Source organism: Carassius carassius, chromosome 47, assembly GCF_963082965.1.
Source record: "Carassius carassius chromosome 47, fCarCar2.1, whole genome shotgun sequence".
Classification (NCBI taxonomy): Eukaryota; Metazoa; Chordata; class Actinopteri; order Cypriniformes; family Cyprinidae; genus Carassius; species Carassius carassius.
In genome coordinates this window covers 605,355-630,000 of record NC_081801.1, presented here as the reverse complement: position 1 = coordinate 630,000, position 24,646 = coordinate 605,355, and the positions used below count along the sequence as shown (strand labels likewise).

The 24,646-nt window shown below is 39.2% G+C and overlaps 1 protein-coding gene and 1 long non-coding RNA gene across 10 annotated transcripts in view; both read right to left on the bottom strand.

Annotated features, from left to right (window-relative positions):
* Nucleotides 1-6,118: 6,118 nt before the first annotated feature.
* The window catches only part of LOC132130076 (alpha-adducin-like), a 30,952-nt gene continuing 12,424 nt past the window's right edge, over nucleotides 6,119-24,646 (bottom strand). The window contains exons 4-17 of one of the 8 annotated variants that reach the window (XM_059541702.1): nucleotides 24,435-24,586; nucleotides 24,280-24,360; nucleotides 24,022-24,171; nucleotides 22,653-22,796; nucleotides 22,368-22,466; nucleotides 21,783-21,956; nucleotides 21,372-21,707; nucleotides 15,426-15,521; nucleotides 14,831-14,920; nucleotides 13,979-14,135; nucleotides 13,131-13,397; nucleotides 12,027-12,086; nucleotides 11,157-11,190; nucleotides 6,288-6,426 (exon numbers count right to left, since the gene is read on the bottom strand). In XM_059541702.1, coding sequence (XP_059397685.1) covers nucleotide 6,426; nucleotides 11,157-11,190; nucleotides 12,027-12,086; nucleotides 13,131-13,397; nucleotides 13,979-14,135; nucleotides 14,831-14,920; nucleotides 15,426-15,521; nucleotides 21,372-21,707; nucleotides 21,783-21,956; nucleotides 22,368-22,466; nucleotides 22,653-22,796; nucleotides 24,022-24,171; nucleotides 24,280-24,360; nucleotides 24,435-24,586 — 1,841 coding nt within the window. In that variant the 3' untranslated portion in view covers nucleotides 6,288-6,425. Of the gene's footprint in view, nucleotides 6,427-11,155; nucleotides 11,191-12,026; nucleotides 12,087-13,130; nucleotides 13,398-13,978; nucleotides 14,136-14,830; nucleotides 14,921-15,425; nucleotides 15,522-21,371; nucleotides 21,708-21,782; nucleotides 21,957-22,367; nucleotides 22,467-22,652; nucleotides 22,797-24,021; nucleotides 24,172-24,279; nucleotides 24,361-24,434; nucleotides 24,587-24,646 lie in introns of those variants that run through there. The other 7 variants (XM_059541699.1, XM_059541700.1, XM_059541701.1 and 4 more) reach the window with 7 other exon arrangements.
* LOC132130077 (uncharacterized) lies at nucleotides 16,392-17,639 on the bottom strand. Of its 2 annotated transcripts, none has more exons than XR_009428667.1 (2): nucleotides 17,058-17,639; nucleotides 16,392-16,599 (listed from the first exon to the last, which is right to left on the bottom strand). It is a non-coding gene; the product is annotated as an uncharacterized LOC132130077 (long non-coding RNA). The 2 variants fall into 2 exon arrangements; XR_009428666.1 differs by having other exon boundaries at nucleotides 17,064-17,639.

Genomic DNA, 24,646 nt, shown 5'->3' with positions numbered 1-24,646 from the left:
CATAAAAATCAGTGGCAAATTTTGCTCAGAGCAACACAGAGATCGAAAGATGTTCATATGCTTTAATATCTGTCTGTGATCTTTCTAAAGCATACAGAAGAAAGGTTTTCTGGCTTTGGCATCACATGGAGAAAATTAACACTTTCTGTAAATAAAAATATATTGACATTTATTACAAAAAAATGCATACAGTTAAATTAATAAAAAAAATACATTAAAATAATAAATCAATCAAATTAGATAAAACGATATTATAGTACTACTTTTATAAATAATCATAAAATGTGGATCTCAGTAACAATATCACATATAATTAAAAAAAAAAAAAACTAAATTAAATTAAAATAAAAAAATAAAAAAATTGTGGATCCATAATAATATCACATATATTTTATATAAAATATAAAAACAATAAAATATAAAATTTCATAAAATGTCGGTGCCAATAAAAATATAAAATATATGGATCACAAATAAAATAAAACGTGGATCTCAGTAAATATTTCACATATAATTAAAATAACATCATATATAATCAATTAAATTAAAATAATAAAATAAATATAAAAACTTGTGGATGTCCATTATAATATCACATATATTTTATATAAAATATAAAACCAATAAAATATAAACTTAAATAAAATATGGGTCCCAGTAGCAATTTCACATATATTTCATATTTTTATAAAATCTCAAATAAAATATGTGGATCACAAATAAAATAATAAAATAAAATATGGGTCCCAGTAGCAATTTCACATATTTTTCATATTTTTATAAAATCTCAAATAAAATATGTGGATCACAAATAAAATAATATAAAATAAAAATAAATTAAATGTGGGTCTCATTAATAACTTCACACAGAAACACAGGAGGGACAGCATGAGGCCTTTCTCCTAATATTATTTTAGAACGTTTCTGGGAAACCAACATAAAACGCAACTGTTGCAGTCTGACTTTAATGCTTTAATAAGAAAAAAATACAGTAAAATACAAATAATAAATCTTGAAAATAGACTCTATCTGAAAGCGAGCTGTCTCGGTCCGGACAGCAGAAACACAGATGAACAGAGCTCTGTCCGTCTCAGAACCGCTGGGCTATTTTAAACACATCAGATGAGCATCATTACTGGACACCTGATACCAGAATCCTTCCACACGGCTCGAGACTCTCACTTGAGATCTCAGCTCGTCACGCTTACCAAACATCATCACAAACACACACCAGACGGAGCCGTGTCAGCTTTAAACAGATGTTTGTCATCACTGTGTGCTGATTCTTAAGTGTTCACAACACACAGTGTCTCAAAGCAGCTTCACAGAGAATCAGAGAAATAAAAAATAAAAATAAAAAAATGAAAAAATAAAATAAAATAAAAAAATGTCTATAATAATATCACATATATTTTATATTAAATATACAAATAACAAAATTACATCAAATGTGGATCTCCATAACAATCTCACATCATATCTTATCTTAATATCTTCATGCATTATAGTTGAATATAGAGCTGGGTGATCATATATATTTTTTTAAACACTATATATATATGCTTTACTGCAATGCACTTCACTTAGGATGAAAGCATCTGACAAAAGCATCTATGCAATTGTATTTTTAGCCAAATGACCAAATATGAATTTGACTGCATGCATGACTTTTGACATTAATAACATTATATAGATTTTATTTTTGTTGTATTTTATTATTTGCACACAGCTGTCAGCAAACCCATGAAAACAGAGCTGTGAGATGCTCGTGGAGACACACTGCTCTCTAGAGGACACTCACATCACAGCAGTGAACACACACCTCTGGATCTTCTTCACTTACTTCACTGTAAGCTGCATGAGTTAGTGCACAATACAGCTTCATGGTGACAGACTGAAGGACCAAACGTTTTATTGGAAATCTCATTAAAAACAAAACAAAAAGAAAGAAAATAAGACCCAATGTGTCATTGTCATTACAGAGACTTGCATTACAATAAGGAGACTTTCATTAAAATAATGCAAAAAAAAAACTAAAAAAAAAAAAAAAAAAACCTACAGCTGGAGTAAATATAATTAAAAGCTAAAGAGAAAAAAAAAAAAAAAACTAAAACTAATACAAATGACAAAGACACACAACAAAATACTAAAACTTTTACTAAAATTAAAATACTAACAAACATAAAAAATGTCATAAATGTTCATTGATTCTTAAATGCATAATGTAGACAGATATACGCTAATGTTGGCATTATTCTTTTATTAAATATCATCTGCTTGTGGCGAAGCAAATCTGGCGGAGCCTTTATCTTAATTTCGTCATTGCCAAATACCCATCTTAATTTAATTTGTTAAGAAAGACTGTTTTTTATTGGTGCGTTGGCCTATTTAAAGGCTAAATGAGCCTATGTCTCTTTAGAGTGCTGAGATGTTACGATGTCACAGAGGACTTATTTTATTTCTTTGTTCTAACTTCCAAGTGGCCTATAGTCTACGTTAGTCACGAATACATTGTTAAAACATGTATAAATGACTCATTCTTGACAAAAGGCAAAAGAGCTGTGTGTGTGCGCACATTTGAATAATGTCGGGTGTAAACGGGTTTGGGCTTTTAAACAGCTGTCAATCAAAATGTACTTGTCGGGCTCGGGTCCTGTTACAGCTCTAATCAGTATCCAGATTGGTATTCTTATTAGCATCAATATTCTTATCTGCATTGTTATCCGTATGGATATTGTTATTGGCATCGATATCCGTATCGGTATCAGTATTGGTACTGTTATCTGCATCGATATTCATATCTGCATCGGTATCTGTATCGATATCGTTATTTGCATCAATATCCGTAATTACATTGATATCCGCATTGGTATCAGTATCCGCATCGATATCCGTATCGGTATCAGTATCGGTATTGTTATTAGCATTGATATTCATATCTGCATTGGTATCTGTATCAATGTCGTTATTAGCATCAATATCCGCATCGGTATCAGTACAGGTATTGTTATCTGCATCGATATTCATATCTGCATCAGTATCCGTATCGATATTGTTATTAGCATCGATATCCGTATCGGTATCAGTTTCCGTATCGATATCGTTATTAGCATCAATATCCGTATCGGTATCAGTATACATATCGATATCGTTATTAGCATCGATATCCGTATCGGTATCAGTTTCCGTATCGATATCATAATTAGCATCGATATCCATATTGGTATCAGTATCGGTATTGTTATTAGCATCGATATTCATATCTGCATCAGTATCTGTATCGATATTGTTATTTGCATCAATATCCGTGATTATATTGATATCCGCATTGGTATCAGTATCCGCATCGATATCTATATCGTTATCAGCATCCATATCGGTGCATCCTTAATATTAATGACAGTAAAATAACATTGGACTGTCTATGCATCCATCAGTTTTTCCATCTGTCCTTCCAGCCGTTAAATGAGCACCAGACAAATCCATTACACTCATCAAACCCTGATGCAACTCATGAGTGTGTGTGTGTGTTTCCTCTTCTACTCAGCTCCCATAATACCCGGCTGTAAGTGGATACATAAAACACTAATGTGTCTAATGCAGCGGGAGAGAGAGAGAGATTCAGTAACTCTATGTCGAGTCTCTAATGGGACACAGACACACATATTGAGTGAGAGAGGCGGATAATAAATGATTATTAGTCAAATATCCTAATAAGTCACATGCCAGATAATTTTTGGCTCAAATTAATTTCAAAGGGCTTAGAAGTCCAGATGTTGTCTCTCATTGGTCAAGCATGATTCGTCAAATTAATATTTAAATGAACATTTGTAACTTTTTACTCTGCACTGAATGAGAAACGGTGTAGGGTTTACTATTTTCAATCAGAAATTGCTGGTATTTCTCAACATCTACTGAAGTTTGTTTCAGAGCCGGTCAGGTACATCAGCAGCTTACTGAAAGGTCAAAAGGCATGACTTTATTTCGTTGTAAAAATTAAACTCCCAAACAGTCTCTCTGATCGATTCTGTCTCGATTCATTCACACCGAATAAAACGCCTGCGGATCACGAAATGCCAACAACACGGAAAAGGAAAAACATGAGAGGAAAGTCAAAAGCTGGGAATGATATCAGTGTGAATCAAATTAAAGAGCAGGTCGCTGCAGGTCTGTGTTACACGACGAATCCTGCAGCAAAGGTCAAGCAGGACTTAAGGAGGGAAAGTCGGAGCGTTTCCTCTTCGACTGACATTTCAAGCTGGAAGTTTGTGTCTAATTGGTCATAAAGTCCACAGCGTCTGGAGTCTAGAGAGGACTCTTTCAGAGCAGTGAAGAAAGACTGAACCAACAACAGAGTAAATCATGACTGAACATCCATTATCAGATCTCCAGCAACAAGCTCACGCTTCCTACAACTTCAGATTTGTCTGAGATACAACTATTTGAAAATCTAGAATCTTGAGTATGCAGAATTTTTTTTTTTTTTTTTAAAGTTGTTCAAATGAATTCTTGGCAATGCATATTACTAATCAAAAATTAAGTTTTGATATATTTACAGTAGAAAATTCACAAAATATATTCATGGAACATGATCTTTATTTAATATCCTAATGATTTTTGGTATAAAAGAAAAATCGATAATTCTGACCCTTACAAATTGCTACAAAAATACCCCAGAGACTTCAGACTGCTTTTGTGCTCCAGGGACACATATGTATTATGATTTCAATAGGATGCTTGTATTATTACCTACATTAACTAGAGTTGTATTAGATCAGTTTTATAAATCAAACAATCATCAACTCAAGGCTGATTTTTAAAGATGGAGTTTATTCATAGTTACAAATAAACAAATAAAAAATGTGGTTTTAAAATTGTATTACATACAATTATTCTGGAAAAAGAACAGCATTTGGAGATTCAACAGAAACTGGAAATTAAGGTTATGAATAAATCAGCTGAAAAGTGAAAAACAAGAGCTCAGAAAAAGTGTTTCGTCACACTCTGAAGCATCTAAACCAAACTCAGACTGCACTCCTGCCTTACATACAAGTCATAATTCAACGTAATAGTAAAAAAGTAAATCTTATTTTGAAAACCACATTTAATTTAATTTTATTAAATTATTTTTAACATAAAATACCATATATTGTATTTATTGTATATATTTATTTTTCATAACTGCAAAAAAAAGTCTTTTTAGAAGTAAGTTTTTTATTTCCATAATTGTATTACAGCAAAGTGGATATTAATGCATTATGGTGATGATGATTTCAAGATAAAATGTGAAATAAGAGGGGGTAAAAAAATCTTAGGATCTTAAAAAGACTTTTTATAAAAAAAATAAAATAAATTTGGGGTGAAATATGAACAAGAAAAAAAAATCTCATTACTGCAATACAGTAAAAGTTTCAAGTATACATAATGTAATTAAGTATTTGTTGTAAATGTTAAATGGTTTATGATTTTCATGATTTTATTTTTGTAATGAGTATATTAGACTATTTACAGTATATGCATTCATGGTCTTACAAATGGGTCACTTTTATGCTTGTTTTTTCTTCTAAATTTGGGCTGTAATATAAATCGAATGCTTCTTTGTGAGATTCACTCAGAGATGCTGGATCCAGACGTCCGTTTTTGAAGATTATTACTTTATTATTCAGGATTGTTGAGTATTTTAACAATGTACGAATCTGCAAACCATCATCATCATCATCATCTGTTCACACAAGACATTCAATAGTGTAATTTACAACAAAACTAAACCACCTACAGCTAAAAAAATAACTCAAAATGAATATATAAAAGCAAAAGCAAACAGAAGTCACTCATTTTAATTCAGGATGAAAGTCACAGCTAGTTTTAAAACAATCTTTTCATGTGTTTTTTTTGTGTGTTACAACAGGAGATGTGAAGATACAGAATAAGGGCGACTCTCGCAAGAAGTTTATTTAGTCAAAAAAAAAAAATGTAATTCTTAAGTAAGATTTTTCATTATGGCTTTATTTTCATTGCAATTAAACACATTTTGGCTCACATTTCTCTCCGGGCGTTTAAAGATGTGATCTGAAGATATCTTTAATAAAAGATCGACTGCGTTATTGCCAGAGGCCTGAGCAAAGCTTCCTCACTGGGTTTCAGACTTCTTTTTGTTTTTCTTTAGGAACGACGGGGTGTGAAACTTTTTCTTCTTTGACGGGGATTTGTTGGACGATTCGTCGCTGCCGTGATCACCAGCTGTGTCGTCCCCTGCAACAGGCTCCTCCCCTTCTGACTTAGGGGCGGGGTCTGTCTCCTCGGGGACAGGGTCTTCTGCAGGGAGGGCGGAGTCTTCGAAGACGTCGTCGGGGGTCAGATCGGGGAGGTTCTGTTTTAAAGTGGCGTCATCACTCTCGTCTTTAAACGTCTGCTCCTGCTGTGCCTCTGTGGAGGAGGAGAAGAAGAGAACGATGAGTTTGTAGATCGGCTCAAGAGTCCAGGGGGAAATCCAGCACTCACAATCTCGGCTCGGACCATAAAACTTAAATCCCAATGTCCAGATACAGACACTAATCTGTATCTTTAATTCTCAAACTGGTACCCAATGCAATAACCTAATTAACAAACACTATCTGCACTAATCAACATAACAGAGTTTTTAGACTGAATTATGAGAAACTGAGCTTTGTTTGCAAAATTAGTATCTCAATTCAAGCAACAGTTAATATTAATGCTTTACAGAATATATACAGGACCCTCAAACATATTTTAGGTTATGTGTTATTTAGATTATTCCACAGATACATCCATCCATCAATCTAACCATCCATCCATCCATCCAGATCTATCATCCATCCATCAATCCATATCTATCATCTATCCATCCTGATCTACCATCCATCCAACCATCCATCCATCCATCCATCCATCCATCCTGATCTACCATCCATCCAACCATCCATCCATCCATCCATCCATCCATCCATCCATCCATCCTGATCTACCATCCATCCAACCATCCATCCATCCATCCAGATCTATCATCCATCCATCAATCCAACCATCCATCCATCCAGATCTATCATCCATCCATCAATCCAACCATCCATCCAGATCTATCATCCATCCATCCTGATCTACCATCCATCCATCTATCCAACCAACCATCCATCCATCCAGATCTATCATCCATCTATCCATCAATCCATCAATCCATCCACCAATCTATCCACCCATCCACCATCCATCCATCCATCCACCAATCCATCCACCATCCATCCATCCACCAATCCATCCACCATCCATCCATCCATCCACCAATCCATCCACCCACCAATCCATCCACCCACCAATCCATCCACCATCCCATGCACCATCCATCCTTCCATCCACCATCCACCAATCCATGCACCATCCCATGCACCATCCATCCTTCCATCCACCATCCACCATCCCATGCACCATCCATCCTTCCATCCACCATCCATCCATCCATCCATGAATCCACCACCCAATCAATCCACCATCCATCAATCCATCCATCCACCAATCCATCCATTAATCAATACATCCATCCACCAATTCATCCATCCATCCACCCATCCACCAATCCACCCACCATCCACCCATCCACCAATCCACCCACCAATCCATCCACCATCCATCAACCCACCATCCACCAATCCATCCACCAATCCACCCACCATCCATCCATCCACCCATCCATCCATCCATCCACCCACCAATCCATCCACCATCCCATGCACCATCCATCCACCATCCACCAATCCATGCACCATCCATCCATCTATCCATGAATCCACCATCCAATCAATCCACCATCCATCGATTAATCAATACATCCATCCACCAATTCATCCATCAATCCACCATCCATCAATCCACCATCCATCAATCCACCAATCCATCCACCAATCCACCCATCCACCCACCATCCACCAATCCATCCACCAATCCATCCACCAATCCACCCACCAATCCACCCACCATCCATCCATCCATCCATCCACCATCCATCCATCCATCCACCAATCCATCCATCCACCCACCAATCCATCCACCATCCCATGCACCATCCATCCTTCCATCCACCATCCACCAATCCATGCACCATCCCATGCACCATCCATCCTTCCATCCACCATCCACCATCCCATGCACCATCCATCCTTCCATCCACCATCCATCCATCCATCCATGAATCCACCACCCAATCAATCCACCATCCATCAATCCATCCATCCACCAATCCATCCATTAATCAATCCATCCATCCACCAATTCATCCATCCATCCACCCATCCACCAATCCACCCACCATCCACCCATCCACCAATCCACCCACCAATCCATCCACCATCCATCATCCATCCATCCACCCACCATCCATCCACCCACCATCCATCAATTCATCCACCAATCCACCCACCATCCATCCATCCACCCATCCATCCATCCATCCACCCACCAATCCATCCACCATCCCATGCACCATCCATCCACCATCCACCAATCCATGCACCATCCATCCATCCATCCATGAATCCACCATCCAATCAATCCACCATCCATCGATTAATCAATACATCCATCCACCAATTCATCCATCAATCCACCATCCATCAATCCACCATCCATCAATCCACCAATCCATCCACCAATCCACCAATCCATCCACCAATCCACCCACCAATCCACCCACCATCCATCCATCCATCCATCCACCAATCCATCCATCCACCATCCCATGCACCATCCATCCTTCCATCCACCATCCACCAATCCATGCACCATCCCATGCACCATCCATCCTTCCATCCACCATCCACCATCCCATGCACCATCCATCCTTCCATCCACCATCCATCCATCCATCCATGAATCCACCACCCAATCAATCCACCATCCATCAATCCATCCATCCACCAATCCATCCATTAATCAATCCATCCATCCACCAATTCATCCATCCATCCACCCATCCACCAATCCACCCATCCACCAATCCACCCACCAATCCATCCACCATCCATCATCCATCCATCCACCCACCATCCACCAATCCATCCACCAATCCACCCACCATCCATCCATCCACCCATCCATCCATCCATCCACCCACCAATCCATCCACCATCCCATGCACCATCCATCCACCATCCACCAATCCATGCACCATCCATCCATCCATCCATGAATCCACCATCCAATCAATCCACCATCCATCGATTAATCAATACATCCATCCACCAATTCATCCATCAATCCACCATCCATCAATCCACCAATCCATCCACCAATCCACCCATCCACCAATCCATCCATCCACCAATCCATCCACCAATCCACCCACCAATCCACCCACCATCCATTAATCCATCCATCCATCCAAAAGATTTTGAACAGTACGATTTTTTATGTTTTAAAGAGTCTCTTCTGCTCATCAAGCCTGCATTTATTTCATCATAAATGCATCAAATACATTAAGGAGACATTTGAGCTCTCAGTGATGAGGACATACGCACAAAACATGTCTAATATCTGGCATCTACAGAGATAAACTAACCTCTACAACAGTCATAAACCGAGAAATACACACGTTAGAGATTGCTGGAACGTTATGCATCTGAATGGAGAGCCAGAGCAGAAGCGTAATATTCATACATTACCTGTTCTGCAAAACTAGACATGAAAGATCCTTGATGCTTATTGTTATACTGTAGAAGTTAAAAGAGGAATAAATGGAGAAGTTTCTAGGGAGAGATTTGCTGCTAGCATGATTGCACGAATTCCAGACATTTTGAACAACATCCACTTTAATTATCATATCAATCAGGTGTTCTGTGAAAAAAATTATATTAAATCAAATATGCCTATGAAATAAAATTAATAGATCTATAATAATAAGGTGAAATGTCTTTGGTCTTACTATGCACAATTCAGTGAATATTATTATTTTTTATGGTTAGATTTTTTATTCCAATTTTTGGTAACAGGAATCATTTATAAGGAAGTATTTTTAATACATTAATCAAGCTTTGTATTGCATTGATTTTGACAGAACAAGACTATAACACTCATCTATTCATTGTTACACCTTAGGTTTAATGCAGTACACCACAACCAATCAATTCCAGACGTAACAAGAAACTGCAAATATTTGAATGCATTTTAACTTTGGTTACAACTGCTTATAATGCATTATAACATACATTATGAATACTGTTATAATGCTTTATATATAAAGGCTTCAAAATGTTACCCATGAAAAAAATTTCACAAAAAGTTTGTCAGGTGTAACAGAAAATCCTATTAATCAGTCATAGAAATGAAATGTTATGGAAAAATTGCTTTTTGCATTAAAATGTAAAAATACTATTACATTTTAACTTTCTCTTATGATGAAAAAAATTACATTAAAATCAAATAAAATCTTGATGGATAAATTCAGTCACATTATTGAAGTTAAATGTAAATTTACAAAAAATTGCTAATTTTTCTATAAAATACATTTTTAGTAAATATTTTTTTTTAATTTTTATTTTATTTTATTTAAAACAACTTAAAACTATTTAAATCTGTGTCATATTACATCAAAGCAAATCTTGTTCAAATCAGTCCGTTAAATGTTATTTTATGGAATTCTATTTATTTATAAAAATATGTGTTACATTTATTAACCTCCTTGTATGAATTTATGTGGTTGTTGTTTTTTAGTTGAAATTATAAACATTTAAATGTTATTTTATGGAATTTTATCTATTTAAAAAAGTCATTACATTCTATTAACCTCCTCCTTAAAATGACTTGTATTTTTATTTACTTTTTTTTTCTTTTTTTGAATTGTGACATTACTGAAAAGTAAAATTAACCAATAATGTAAAACTCTAAATGATTAACATCCAATCAAATGTGGATAAAATAATTCACATTATATAAGTTAAATGTGTTTCGTGCCGTTTGCAGCCCGTTTTACTGCGGTGTATGTCTCTACTGGAGCGGAGCAGATCATCCCTCACAACAGATGAAGCCCAGAGGAACGTGAGGACAGAAGATGAGAGTTACACAGCAGAGGAGTGAGCTAAAGGCGTGCAGCGGGACAGAAGAATCAAGCGTGTGTGTGTGTGTGTGTGTGTGTGAGGTGGGGTACCTACTATGGTAACAGGTACTCTTTTGCATTTCCATCTCCTGATTGTGATGCAGCCACGAAGAAGAAAAAGCAAAAGTAGAGAGAGAATGTCTATGCAGATCAAATCACAGCCACTGAGTTAAATTAGAAAGAAACTAACAGAAACCCTGAAGAGAGACAAAGAGCACTGGAAGTAAAGAACGGTTCTGAGCCATCCTTAAAGACCCTAGAGAAATGAGCATGAAGAATGAAGGAGGACATTTAAGACCGACGATGCATTTCTGAGAACGGATTACACCTGAATTAAAGAAGAAATTATATTCAATTTAACTTTTTGTTTTACATGTTTTTTAAAAGGCAAATAATATAAATGTATATTATTGGCCAATATAATTAAAATAATTCTCTTATTAATTATTGGCACCAATGTCAAAAAGGTGAAAATGTTGGTGCATACCCACATATAAAGCAGTGTTTATTATATAATCAACATAACATAGCTCCTATTTTGATCAAATGGGTGTAATCCACAGTAATAAAGACCAAGAGGGTAGAATAAAACCTAAATTAAAAAATTGCTTCCTAAAAAAAAAAAAAAAAAAAAAAAAGGGTACAATAATTTTTTTTTTTAAATGTATAAACTTTTTTTTTTACCCGAGCTTTAAAATTATTCTTAAGAATATTTTTTTTTTGTCATTTATCTTCCATTAAAATGGATTTCAATCAGCTGTCATGATAACATCAGTGTCAAGCCAGATTCTTTTATAATTATGAGGGTAAACAAAAACAAAACATGCATGCATACCCTTTGGGCTGTTATTACAAACAGCGATAAATGTCTAAAAGTGTTAAGTAACGAACAAAGACACATTAGACATTAAGTGTGGGCTCATACCTTCCTCCACAGGCACAGGTGAGCGGGGAACATTCTCCTCTTCAGTCTCCGGTGTCTGACCTACAGAACACAAGCATCTTTACAGATCAGAAACCTGCTCAAATATACTGATCTGGCATCAAAACACCAGAAACATTTAAAGAAAGTAAGTGACATGCTGCAAAAGTAGATAATACCAAAGCCCTCATAGAGGCAATGCACTCTAGACACTGAGTGAAGGGGAAGAAAACCAGTGCAATGCATGTAAATATGATCAAATGTGTCAAACTGAGACGAGTAATGCACTCTTTCAGGAGACAGAAGCATCAAAACTGATCAAATATATCAGCAGATGATTCAATACAGGTCTGTTAACATCAAACTCAGTCACCATGAACTAAAACAAACAAACAAAAATAATAATTTGTTACTTCAAGTTTACATACTAAAACTAAATTAGAAATAATAAATGGATAATATAAAAATAAACACTAATTTAGAATATTACTAAAAACTTTTATAGTATATTGATGATACTTGAATTTGACAAAAAATTTACAAAAATATTAGAAAGTCAATAAAATTAAAAAACGGATGATATTTAATACTAATTCAAAATATTTTACAAAAAAAAAAAAGTATATTAATGACACTTAAAACACTATATAAATGTTATTCTTTCTGATCTAATAAATCATTATAAATGATTAACAGTGTATCATAATTTATTGATATAACATCATGACATGATGTAACATTTATCTGCATTATAAAGTAAAAAGGAAGACCACCGAAGAACCATGAAACAAAGTAACAGAGTTTCACCATCAATATCGAGTCGAAACCGGTTCAGATTCAGAGACCCCCCAGACAGGTTTATTAAAGAGCATCAATCCCACTTCAATGTGACCTTCAGTGCAGAAGACTGTAAGAGCGGACGAGGGTGACAGTCTCCATTCACAGATCCAGAGCAGGGTGTAGTGGGACGGGAGAAGGGTGGGACGGATACAGACAGGAGTACTGGACCACCAAGGTTCGAAACCAGGGACAGCGAGAGGCAGGAAGAAAGAAAGAGCCCAGCGAAGTCAGAGTGAACCCAGAAAGAGCTGCTTCCACAGGAGGTACCTGCAGACGGCTCACACTCAACATCACAGCCCAGAGCTCTCAGCACGGCCGAGTGGAACTCCTTGTGAGGGGATCCTGGAGGATCTACAGGGCTGTCCCGACCCGACTCTGTCCCCCGGCTGGGGATTGTGGAGGGCGGGGGGGTCGCAGTGGCCTGTGGATCATCGTTGTCCTGTGTGGATGTGACGTCTGGAGTCTGGACTCCTTCGACCTGTGCTGAATGCAGTACAACAGTTTCTCTCCAAACCAGTGGAGGGCGCTGGAGGACTGCGCAGGATTCACGCGCAATATATCCGAAAATTGGCACAAAAAGCTAATTTGTTTGGCCGACATTACTTAAAAAAAAATATATGATCATAAAATATTATTATTTATTTATATAAATAAAGGATGCATTATATTTATCAAAAGTGACAGTAAAGACTTTTATAATATTACAGAAGCTTTCTATTTTTAAATAATTGCTGTTCTTTTGAACTTTCTATTCATCTGTGAATCCTGAAAGATAAAGTGTATCACGGTTTCAACAGAAACATTAATGCGTTCAACATTGCTAATAATCAGAAATGTTTCTTGATTTGTTTCATCATATTGTCATGATTTCTGAAGATCATGTGACACTGAAGACTGGAGGAATGATGCTGGAAATACAGCGGAGCATCACAGAAACACATTACACTTTTTCATCCAATAAATGCACCCTTGGTGAGCAATAAATATTTAATGCCTACCCTAAACTTTTGAGGATGCACATAAACATATATATCTGATCACAGGTCATTGTTTGCATCCGCATCAGTTTCTGCGAGGAGAAGTGTGTTGATTGGACAGTATTTGTGTGTTTTTACCTTCTGTGCCTTTCTGTTTGAGCTCCACTTCCTTGCGATACTCGTCCAGCTCCTGGTCTGTGAGCTTGTTGAAGGGGTTCGGTCCAGTTTTACTGACCACGACACGAGGTTGGTACTCCTTCTCAATGATGGCTTTAGACGCGGTCACTAGCTCCCCCTGCAGGACAACAGAAGATAGAGACAAACACAGGTTGAGCGGTGTATATTTACAACAAAAGATCAAGAGTTAAAGAGTTCAACAGGGTCATCCAATAAGAGGCTGGACCTGACACCTTTTATTATAAAACCATTTGTTGAAACGCAAAATCCCAGCACAGACCTTAGTCAAAAGTTACAAAAGCACACAAATCTGACCTTATGTGTGTGACATATTGGCATCCAAACACATATATATATATAAACTTTTTAACTTGTTTTAAAAAATAACAAATATTTTTATTGGGAAAATCAACAAAGGAAAAATAACTTCCAGAACTACTAAAAATAAATAAATAATTAATTACTTTTAATAAAACTCCAGATGGTAATACATTGGCAGCTAGGGTCAGCAAACATCATGAGAGACATGCAGAATTATTATTGCATGTGTTAAGAGTAATTTCACAACAGTATCATCCTGTTAAGTTTCGATTATAATCAATGAATACAACAAAACGGAAGAAAAAGGGCAAACTTGGCACTGCAAACCAATCAAAATGAATGAAAATGGACCCAGCTGTGGCTTACTGATCGTGTGGTGTTCTCTCGTCCCATAGAGTCACTCTCTGGGGTCAGAGACACAGTTCAAGGTTTATACACACAGGAACACAATGTGCTGGATCTAATGGGAAGAAGAGAAGTGTGCGGACTCACCTGGACATAAGAGCGGTCAACCATGGCACCTGTGAGCACCTGCGACTGTGGACCTGCCGTCTTCTTGTCCTGCAGGTTCTGCTCACGGATCTGAGGAAGGAAAAAACATGGTCAATACAATTAAAGAAATAGTTAATTCAGAAATTAGAGTTTGCTGAAAATGTGTTCAACCTCAGACTGTCTTGATATTTGGAGAAATGTAGCATTGCATCAGTAAAAAAGAAAGAGAAAAATCCAGACACATTTGTTTAGAGCTGTTTAACCGCTGCTTGATCTGTGCAGATTTCTCTCCTGATTCAGACCAGAACACTGTTTCACTGGAGGAAGTGTTATTATGGATTATAGACTCTGTATCTGAGTTAAAAACATCTTAATGCTGGATTTTTTTTTTCATCTTTTGTCTTCTCCAGATGTTCACTGATGGACTGGAGTGCTGTGGATTATTGTGATGTTTTTATCATACTCTCATTCTGACGGCACCCATTCACTGCAGAGCATCCATTGATGAGACACTGATGCAGTGCTGCATTTCTACATTTCTGGGTGAACCACTCCTGTATTGTCGTCAGTGAAATGTCTTAAATCTACACGATACCTTGTTGCGCATCTCTTGGACCTCTTTGGGGTTGGTGTTCAGCGGGACGAACTGATTGGCCACAGCAGCCTGTCGGAGACTGTCCTCCTTAGTCCACTGAAATTATCAAAACAGAGCCATTCAAATCAACCAAAACTAAAGAAAACCTCAAATAAAAACTCAAATTAAATATAAAAATGGTGAAATCATGCCTCTCAAACACAAACATAATTGGTCAATTATAACAGTCCACTGAGCAACGAACCAATGATGATGTACACTTTGCTTTGGGTAATTTAGAAAAAACTCCTTGTGCATCACAATAACACACAAATTATAAATTCAAATTCTTAAACAGTTTAGTAGTACATTTTATCTTAAGATAAACTTGGAATCTGCATGTATTGACAATCACCACATTATAAATGTGATTATACATCTCTATAATCTATATTTAACATCAGTGAAACAGCAGCCAGTATCCTCATCATCATTGATACTGCTGTTGGGCGTATAGTAAGGAGAGAAAAGGCTAAAAGAAAAGAAAGAAAAGAGCACAGATAGAGAACAACAGAATATTTAAGAGGATGATGGATCATGAGGGAGGAGGGTGTGAGGTGGAGATAGAAACTGTTCTTGTGTTTAGACAGTGAGTGGACAGACAGAAAACCCCTTCAGCTAGTGTAACAGGACCACACCACAGACTGTATGAAAACATGGACGTAGTGTCCATGACGGCACCCATAGGTTTCTGAAGAGAGTTTTTGAAACCAAAAGTGGGCGGAGCGGGGCGGAGCCATCTTGGCGGCGCGTCACCGTGCGTCAGTAATCAAAAATAGGCAAAAAGGCGGGAGCTAGTTGCTGAAGCCACGCCCACCTAGCACGACGGCGGTGACAGCAGCGCTAATCTACCTGTCACTCAAGTGGCCCATCCCTTAACAATGCAGAACTTTAAGGCTCAATATAATTAAACGGATGAGTTATAAAAAAAATTCACCCCCTTCACAGTTGTCATGAAGGGCAAAATTAGTTATTTAGACCAGAATATTTTTTTGCACCAGGCTGTAAACATATTTTTTCCTGCTGTAAAGTTGGGTATTTTAACATGGGGAGTCTATGGGATTGACTCCCTTTTGCAGCCAGCCTCAAGCGGCCGGTCGATCAATTACAGTTTTAGTCACTTCTGTATGGACCGCTCGGACCACACACACACACACACACACACACACACACACACACACGCACGCACGCACGCACGCACGCACGCACACAAATGCAATATTGATGCATTTAAGAGATTACTGCTGCAATATTGTTCAATATTGAGCTGCATAGTGACAATGTGCACTGTGAAAAGCACTATATAAATTAATTTCTCATGACTTAGGTCATAATACAATTTGCTAAACAACTAACTAAAAAACACACTAACTAAAATTGTCGAAAGAAGTTACAGACGAGTATATTAAGGCATATATTTTTTTAAACTAACAGCTGTCACAGTCCAATTTAATAGTAGAGGTAAGATATGAATGATACGTTGTGCTTGTCTTTAAGTCCAGTATCTGGGAAGATTAATGTAAAACCCTGAACGCACACACACACACGCGCACGCGCACACACACACACGCACACGCGCGCACACACACACACACACACACGCACACGCGCACACACACACACACAGGTTTCAGCTTAAAGTTTGTGAGGTTTCCTCACAGCTCTGATGCATAGAGTTAATGGACTTTAAATTTCAAATAAAGATGTTCAGATGGTCAGCAAGTAATAAATATTTTCAAAGCAAAGCTAGTTGGCGTTTGGTCTGGGTAAGAATAGCATGAGTTACTTGCTTTTACCAAAATGATATAAAGCTTTAATCAAGGAACCAAAAGTCATGGAGAACCAGGGCACATGGGATGAACAGGTAAACATGAAATACTCACTGATCACGATTAGAGCCCCACAACACAACACGCTCTCCCCAAACTAGAGACAATCGTTCGGAGAGTTAACAACCACTCATCAACCAAGGCTTCTCCTTTTGTTTTTTGGATGATTTTGACAGTTACAATACACTCATGCACGGGAAGAGGTCAAGAAAATGTCAATCCAATTCAGGAAAAAGACAAGGAAACTCATTACACAAAGAACAGAAATTAAAAAGCCAACACAAATGTTTTAAAGCAGTTTAAAGAAAGAACATGGAGTCATCAAAAGCCAAGCAACAACATAAGCAGATCATCTTCTTCTCCCAAAAAATTAAGCTAGTTTTCTGAAGCATTAGTTTAATTACGACATTAATTTCATGGCAATTAAGCAGCACATTTCCATAGTCGCCAGAAGCAGAAATACAACAAAACGGGCTTAAATGTTACACTGCAAATACTGATGCATCTTAAGGGTCCTAAAAATCTGTTTTATTTTCTCTATGCAAGAAAATATAGTCATATCAATATGCTAAATTCACTTAAAAGCTTTCCGATGCTTCTGAAGCGAGACAGAAGACAGTTTTTTTACTAAAAAGCATAAAAGTCTGTACTGTAGGTCTTCTACTGTAGTGAAAACAAATGGCTCTCTTCAAATTCATTCTGAAAATGCTCTGAAGAGACTTCAAATGGAGTTAACGGATCCATTAAAACGCTTACAAAAGATGCGAAATAAAGCAATAACTGAAACAAACAACAACAGAAACGGGGGAAACCAATAGCAGCTGCTGAAGGGATTAGCCACACCCACTTTACACATGCCACGCCCTCCTGGTCCTCCAGGAGAAGACCCACAATGCATCTGATCAACCATGCAACACAGCATGCACTGAGCAGCTGGAAAGAACCCCGACACGGTCTGTTTTGGTCAATTTTGATATTTTGGCTATTCACAACTGGTCCAAGATGCACATTTAAGTGTTCGTTTCATATCACTTTATCTATTTGCGTCTGTAGATTTCAATCAGTGTTTTTTTCCTCCAGTCCAGTAACACTTACGTACACCAACACTTTCCTTTTTTATCTAAAAGTGCTCTTTTTCTTGTTTTAAACCTAGCCAAAAAACCGCACGCGAGAGAGAGATAGAGCGCGCACGAGAGAGGGATAGAGCGAGAGAGCGCACACGAGAGAGAGAGATAGAGAGAGAGAGCGCGCGCGCGAGAGAGAGAGATAGAGAGAGAGAGAGCGCGCGAGAGAGCACGTGCGAGAGAGATAGAGCGAGAGAGCGCACGCGAGAGAGAGATAGAGCGAGAGAGCGCACGCGAGAGAGAGATAGAGCGAGAGAGCGCGCACGAGAGAGAGATAGAGCGAGAGAGCGCACGCGAGAGAGAGATAGAGAGAGAGAGCGCGCGCGCGCACGAGAGAGAGAGATAGAGAGAGAGAGAGAGCGCGCGAGAGAGCACATGCGAGAGAGAGATAGAGAGAGAGAGCGCGCGCGCGCGAGAGAGAGATAGAGAGAGAGCGCGCGAGAGAGCACGCGAGAGAGAGATAGAGAGCGAGAGAGCGCACGCGAGAGAGAGATAGAGAGCGAGAGAGCGCACGCGAGAGAGAGATAGAGAGAGAGAGCGCGCACGCGCGCGCGAGAGAGAGATAGAGAGAGAGAGAGAGCGCGCGAGAGAGCACGTGCGAGAGAGAGATAGAGAGAGAGAGCGCGCGCGCGCGAGAGAGAGAGATAGAGAGAGAGCGCGCGAGAGAGCACGCGAGAGAGAGATAGAGAGCGAGAGAGCGCACGCGAGAGAGAGAGCGCGCGAGAGAGCACGTGCGAGAGAGAGATAGAGCGAGAGAGCGCACGCGAGAGAGAGATAGAGCGCGCACGAGAGAGAGATAGAGCGAGAGAGCGCACGCAAGAGAGAGATAGAGAGAGAGAGAGCGCGCGAGAGAGCACGTGCGAGAGAGAGATAGAGCGAGAGAGCGCACGCGAGAGAGAGATAGAGCGCGCACGAGAGAGAGATAGAGCGAGAGAGCGCACGCGAGAGATAGAGAGAGAGAGCGCGCGAGAGAGCACGCACGAGAGAGAGATAGAGCGAGAGAGCGCACGCGAGAGAGAGATAGAGAGCGCGCGAGAGAGAGAGAGAGACAGTCTTCAAACAACACGAACGCTGTCTTGCTCTCTCTCCCTCGTGCATATTAATCAATTGACACGATGGTGTCGATGTTTAAATCATTCACAACTGGTCCAAGATGCACATTTAAGTGTTCGTTTCATATCACTTTATCTATTTGCATCTGTAGATTTCAATCAGTGTTTTTTTCCTCCAGTCCAGTAACACTTACGTACACCAACACTTTCCTTTTTTATCTAAAAGTGCTCTTTTTCTTGTTTTAAACCTAGCCAAAAAACCGCACGCGAGAGAGAGATAGAGCGCGCACGAGAGAGGGATAGAGCGAGAGAGCGCACGCGAGAGAGAGAGATAGAGAGAGAGAGCGCGCGCACGAGAGAGAGAGATAGAGAGAGAGAGCGCGCGAGAGAGCACGTGCGAGAGAGAGATAGAGCGAGAGAGCGCACGCGAGAGAGATAGAGCGAGAGAGCGCGCACGAGAGAGAGATAGAGAGAGAGAGCGCGCGCGCGCGCGAGAGAGAGAGATAGAGAGAGAGAGCACGCGCGAGAGAGAGATAGAGAGAGAGAGCGCGCGCGCGAGAGAGAGAGATAGAGAGAGAGAGCGCGCGCGCGAGAGAGAGAGATAGAGAGAGAGCGCGCGAGAGAGCACGCGAGAGAGAGATAGAGAGAGCGAGAGAGCGCACGCGAGAGAGAGAGAGAGCGCGCGAGAGAGCACGTGCGAGAGAGAGATAGAGCGAGAGAGCGCACGCGAGAGAGAGATAGAGCGCGCACGAGGGAGAGATAGAGCGAGAGAGCGCACGCGAGAGAGAGATAGAGAGAGAGAGAGCGCGCGAGAGAGCACGTGCGAGAGAGATAGAGCGAGAGAGCGCACGCGAGAGAGATAGAGCGCGCACGAGAGAGAGATAGAGCGAGAGAGCGCACGCGAGAGATAGAGAGAGAGAGCGCGCGAGAGAGCACGCACGAGAGAGAGATAGAGCGAGAGAGCGCACGCGAGAGAGAGATAGAGAGCGCGCGCGAGAGAGAGAGAGACAGTCTTCAAACAACACGAACGCTGTCTTGCTCTCTCTCCCTCGTGCATATTAATCAATTGACACGATGGTGTCGATGTTTAAATCATTTTAAATGAGAATGTAAGTGTGCTCACCCCATTTTTGTTTGTAAGAAAAAATTTGATTAGATTTCATATCGCAATATATAAATCGCAGAAAAATTTAATATCGCAATGTCATTTTTTCCCAATATCGTGCAGCCCTGATGCACTTTCACTTTAATTCAGCGCCTGCAGCAAAGCAAAAGTAGACTCAGTACGTTAACAATCGCTGCACTGCTGCAGACGCACCGGTCCTTGAACACCCTGACCGCAACCTCGTGCAGCTGGAATCCGCTAATATGCACTGCGTGAAACAGGCGTTATAACGTAACACCAGAGCACTGCTTAGTTTACCCTCACCACGCCTCGCAGTCGCTGCTTAGAAGTGCAACATTGTAAAGGGTCCGTCAGAAACAGTGTCGCGCGGCCGCGGCGCAGCATAACCTTCGTTCCGAACATTGAGTAATTAAATACACCGGTTTGGCGGTATATTCAAAATTAACATCGCAACAAAAATATACACCGGTTTTCGGTATGAACCGGTTAACCGTCCAGCACTAGTGGTATCCATTCATTTTAAATAAGGTTAATTAAGAGTAAATTAAAGGTAAATAAATGATAGTTCTGCCTTAAGAAATCAGCTGCCCAAAACACTGGAGAGGAAGAAAAAGCTATATCTGCAAGAGGAAAGGTTGTGAGACCTTTGTGCAAACACACCCGAAACCCCTTGAATGAGTGTGTTTTGTGCCTCGGTGTTGGGGTGCTAACCAGCTGCCCTCGCTAGCTCTGTAGCGCTACGTTTCTGAACTATGAACAATAAGGTTGGCACAGACCAAGCAGTTGGTAATACAGCTTGGCACGCAGACACCGGACGAGAGAGACTGCAGCAAGGGTTTGACGTGATCGTGTGTTATGTTCGTCCACACCTTAGTCTTCGCCTTGGGGCTAGTGCTGCCGTCCTGCCCCTCTTCTGCAGATTCGGAGGCTAGCCAGCGAGTTTTGTCCCGCGGCTGTCGCTGGAAGCTGTGCTTTAACGGGGAGCGCACACCCGAGTCACTGTCCTCGGCGTACGAGTAACCTGTGGCTGAAGGGGGAGTCTCAACATCACTGTACTTCTTTGCTTTATCACGCAGCGCAGGACAGCGGTACGGATAACCGGTCCTGTATCCCTGCGGAGAGAGACGCACGTCACATCTCGAATCAAACAGAGAGGCAAAGAGAGAAGAGTTTGACCTCTGACCTACCAGATTATCCAGCATCCTCATCATAGCCTCAAACTCCTGCTCCCCGATCTGCCACTTGGGGTGTGAGCTGGACTCGTCTCCGAGCGGCTCGAGGTGTCGAGGACGGGATTTATACTTGCTCGGGTCCAACATTATTAGGTTGTTAGGACCTCCTGCACTGGCGAGGGTGCGCACCTGTAATATCAGACCACAAAACATTAGCGCCCAGCTAAACAACAAGCCTCCAGCTTCAGCTCGACTCAAATCTTTCCTGATTGTGATCATGTAAAGGTCAGTAATATCTCCAGATGTACTCTGATGGAGAATCAAGTAAAGCTGAGCTGCTTCAGTCCAGTAAATCATGTTTTAGAGTCTCAAATCTGATCTTTTGAGGAGCGTTTGTTTCCAGAAGCTTTACTTTCACTGTTCCTCAGCGGAGGAATGATCTTCACAAGCCTCCAGAACATCTCACATCTTCTGAGGAGCCTTGATTTCTTCAGCTCTCAGTCACTGTGTTATATGTGCGGATCATTTACATCTCGACGCATTACTGCAGATACAGAGCGACCGCTGATATTTATAGTGTATGTTTAACTGGAGGGTTACCTGAATCTCGCAGGCTGTGACCAGGTTGTGAATGTAGTAAAATGCCTCTTCGACTGTTTCTCCAACAGACACCAGACCGTGATTCCTCAAAATCAACACCTGAACACACAAACCATCATAAATTCCAATAAAATATACTCAACCTCTTTAATATCCGGTCTATTTTCACAGTGATCAGACCTTTGATTTGTAACGGAGTTTGTTTTGGACATGCATTTTAATCATCACTTCTGGCATTGTGTTTTAACATCAGATGATGCAGAACTCGGTGTGTATTTGTGGTACCTTGCTCTTGGGCCCCAGGTTCTTCTGTATGAGGACGCTCTCCTCCTCGTCCACCAGGATACCGTGGTAATCGTGGTATGAAACCTCGCCCAGAGACAGAGCCTCGGGGGAAATGGGCAGCAGACCACACTTCATTGCAGACACCTGGAACGCAAAATATTAAAACTCTTAATATGCTTAAATCAGACGAAATTAAAACCAAAAATCAAATGCTGCACTTAAATGCAGTTTGCACTATTTATGCTCTTATTTTATTAAATATAATATTTCATAGTTTAATATTTCGAGGTGCATTTGATGTCTCATTTCATTTTAATGAACTTTAAAATCAATAAAAAGAAATAGAATGAAATTAGAGCATAAATTAATAGTGCAAAATGCTTTTATTTCATTGCAACATTTATGGCCTCACATTTTTTTTATTGCAACATTTCCTATAATATAAAAAAAAAACTACTGTATTTTATATTACTTATTTCATATTAATAAATTTAATAAATTATTAATTAAAATACGTGTATAAATAAATAGTGCATACTTTATTTATTGCAAATGTATTTATACTCTTATTTCATTGTTTTTATATATTATATATTTAATACATTAATTTTATATTATTTCGATGTGCATTTTGTCTCATTTGATTTTAATGAACTTTAATAAATTCATGAATAAATATATTTTGCACTATTTATTTATTATATATAATATTTTATAATTTAATTTTGTCCACTAATACACGTCTGTTAAATAAAATAAATAAATAAAAGTAATTCTGTTAGTTGCCAAGGCAAAATGTCTAACTTTTGTTTAGTTTAAGTTGAATTACTTAAGTAACTAAAATATAACATAGTAAAATACTGACAAATACTGAAGAGTTTAATTTAAGATTAAAATTTTAAGATTAAAATTAAAAATATAAAAACTATTTAAAAATATTTAATGTCTAATTTTGATAAACTTAATTTAATAGATGCGTTGATTTCATTGTATTTTTATTCATTCATTCATTTATTAATTTGTTTATTAATCCGAAATGAGACAAAATGCACCTCAAAATATAATAACAGACAAAAGTACATTATGAAATATTTTAAAGTGTATTTGAAAATCTGGAATCTAAGGGAGCCAAAAAATTGAAATATTGAGAAAATCGTCTTTAGAGTAGTTCAAATGAATACTTAATGCATATTACTAAGTTTTTGATATATTAACGGTAAAAATATCTTCATGGAACATGATCTTTACTTAATATCCTAATGATTTTTGGCATTAAAAGAAAAATCTATAATTTTGCCCCATACAATGTTTTTTTGGCTATTGCTACAAATATAATATGATCAAATTAAAATGCTAATATAATTGGTACCGCGGCGCCAGCGGCTGTGTGGATGTGCACTATGCACTTGACGTCGGGTCGGGCAGCGTAGATGGAGGAGTGGAGGGTGAATCCGGCCTGATTTACTCCCAGATTAGTGCTGCCTCGGTCCACAATCTCCCCCTGCAGGTCAATCTTCACCTGAGGACACAATCCTGCTCAATACAGAAGAAACACACTGCAGGATAATATCTGTCAGCTGTTATCGTCTGATGTCCGGATGACTGAGGAAACTAAAGGCCGGGTTACCAAACTGGAGGCAGTGACTTCACTGTACAGAAGCCCGAAAGGGACAATCAGAAAACGCTCCTGTTCAGAGTTCAGCCGGACCTGAGGAGACACAGGAAGAGAGGTTTGACTGGAGTTTCTCACATGTCACATGTATGTATTTGTGACACACTCACCGTCAGGTGGTTGTAGATGAGCTGAGACCAGCTGAAGAGGTCGGTCAGGCGGTAAAACGCAGCGAGTTTACAGCGCAAGAGCTTCTCTCCTTTGTCATAAGCAATGGAGTCTGAACCTCTCAGATCATTCACTGGAGTCACCATCCCCAAACCTGAACACACCCACACACACACAGATACACACAGAGACACACACACACACACAGAGAAAA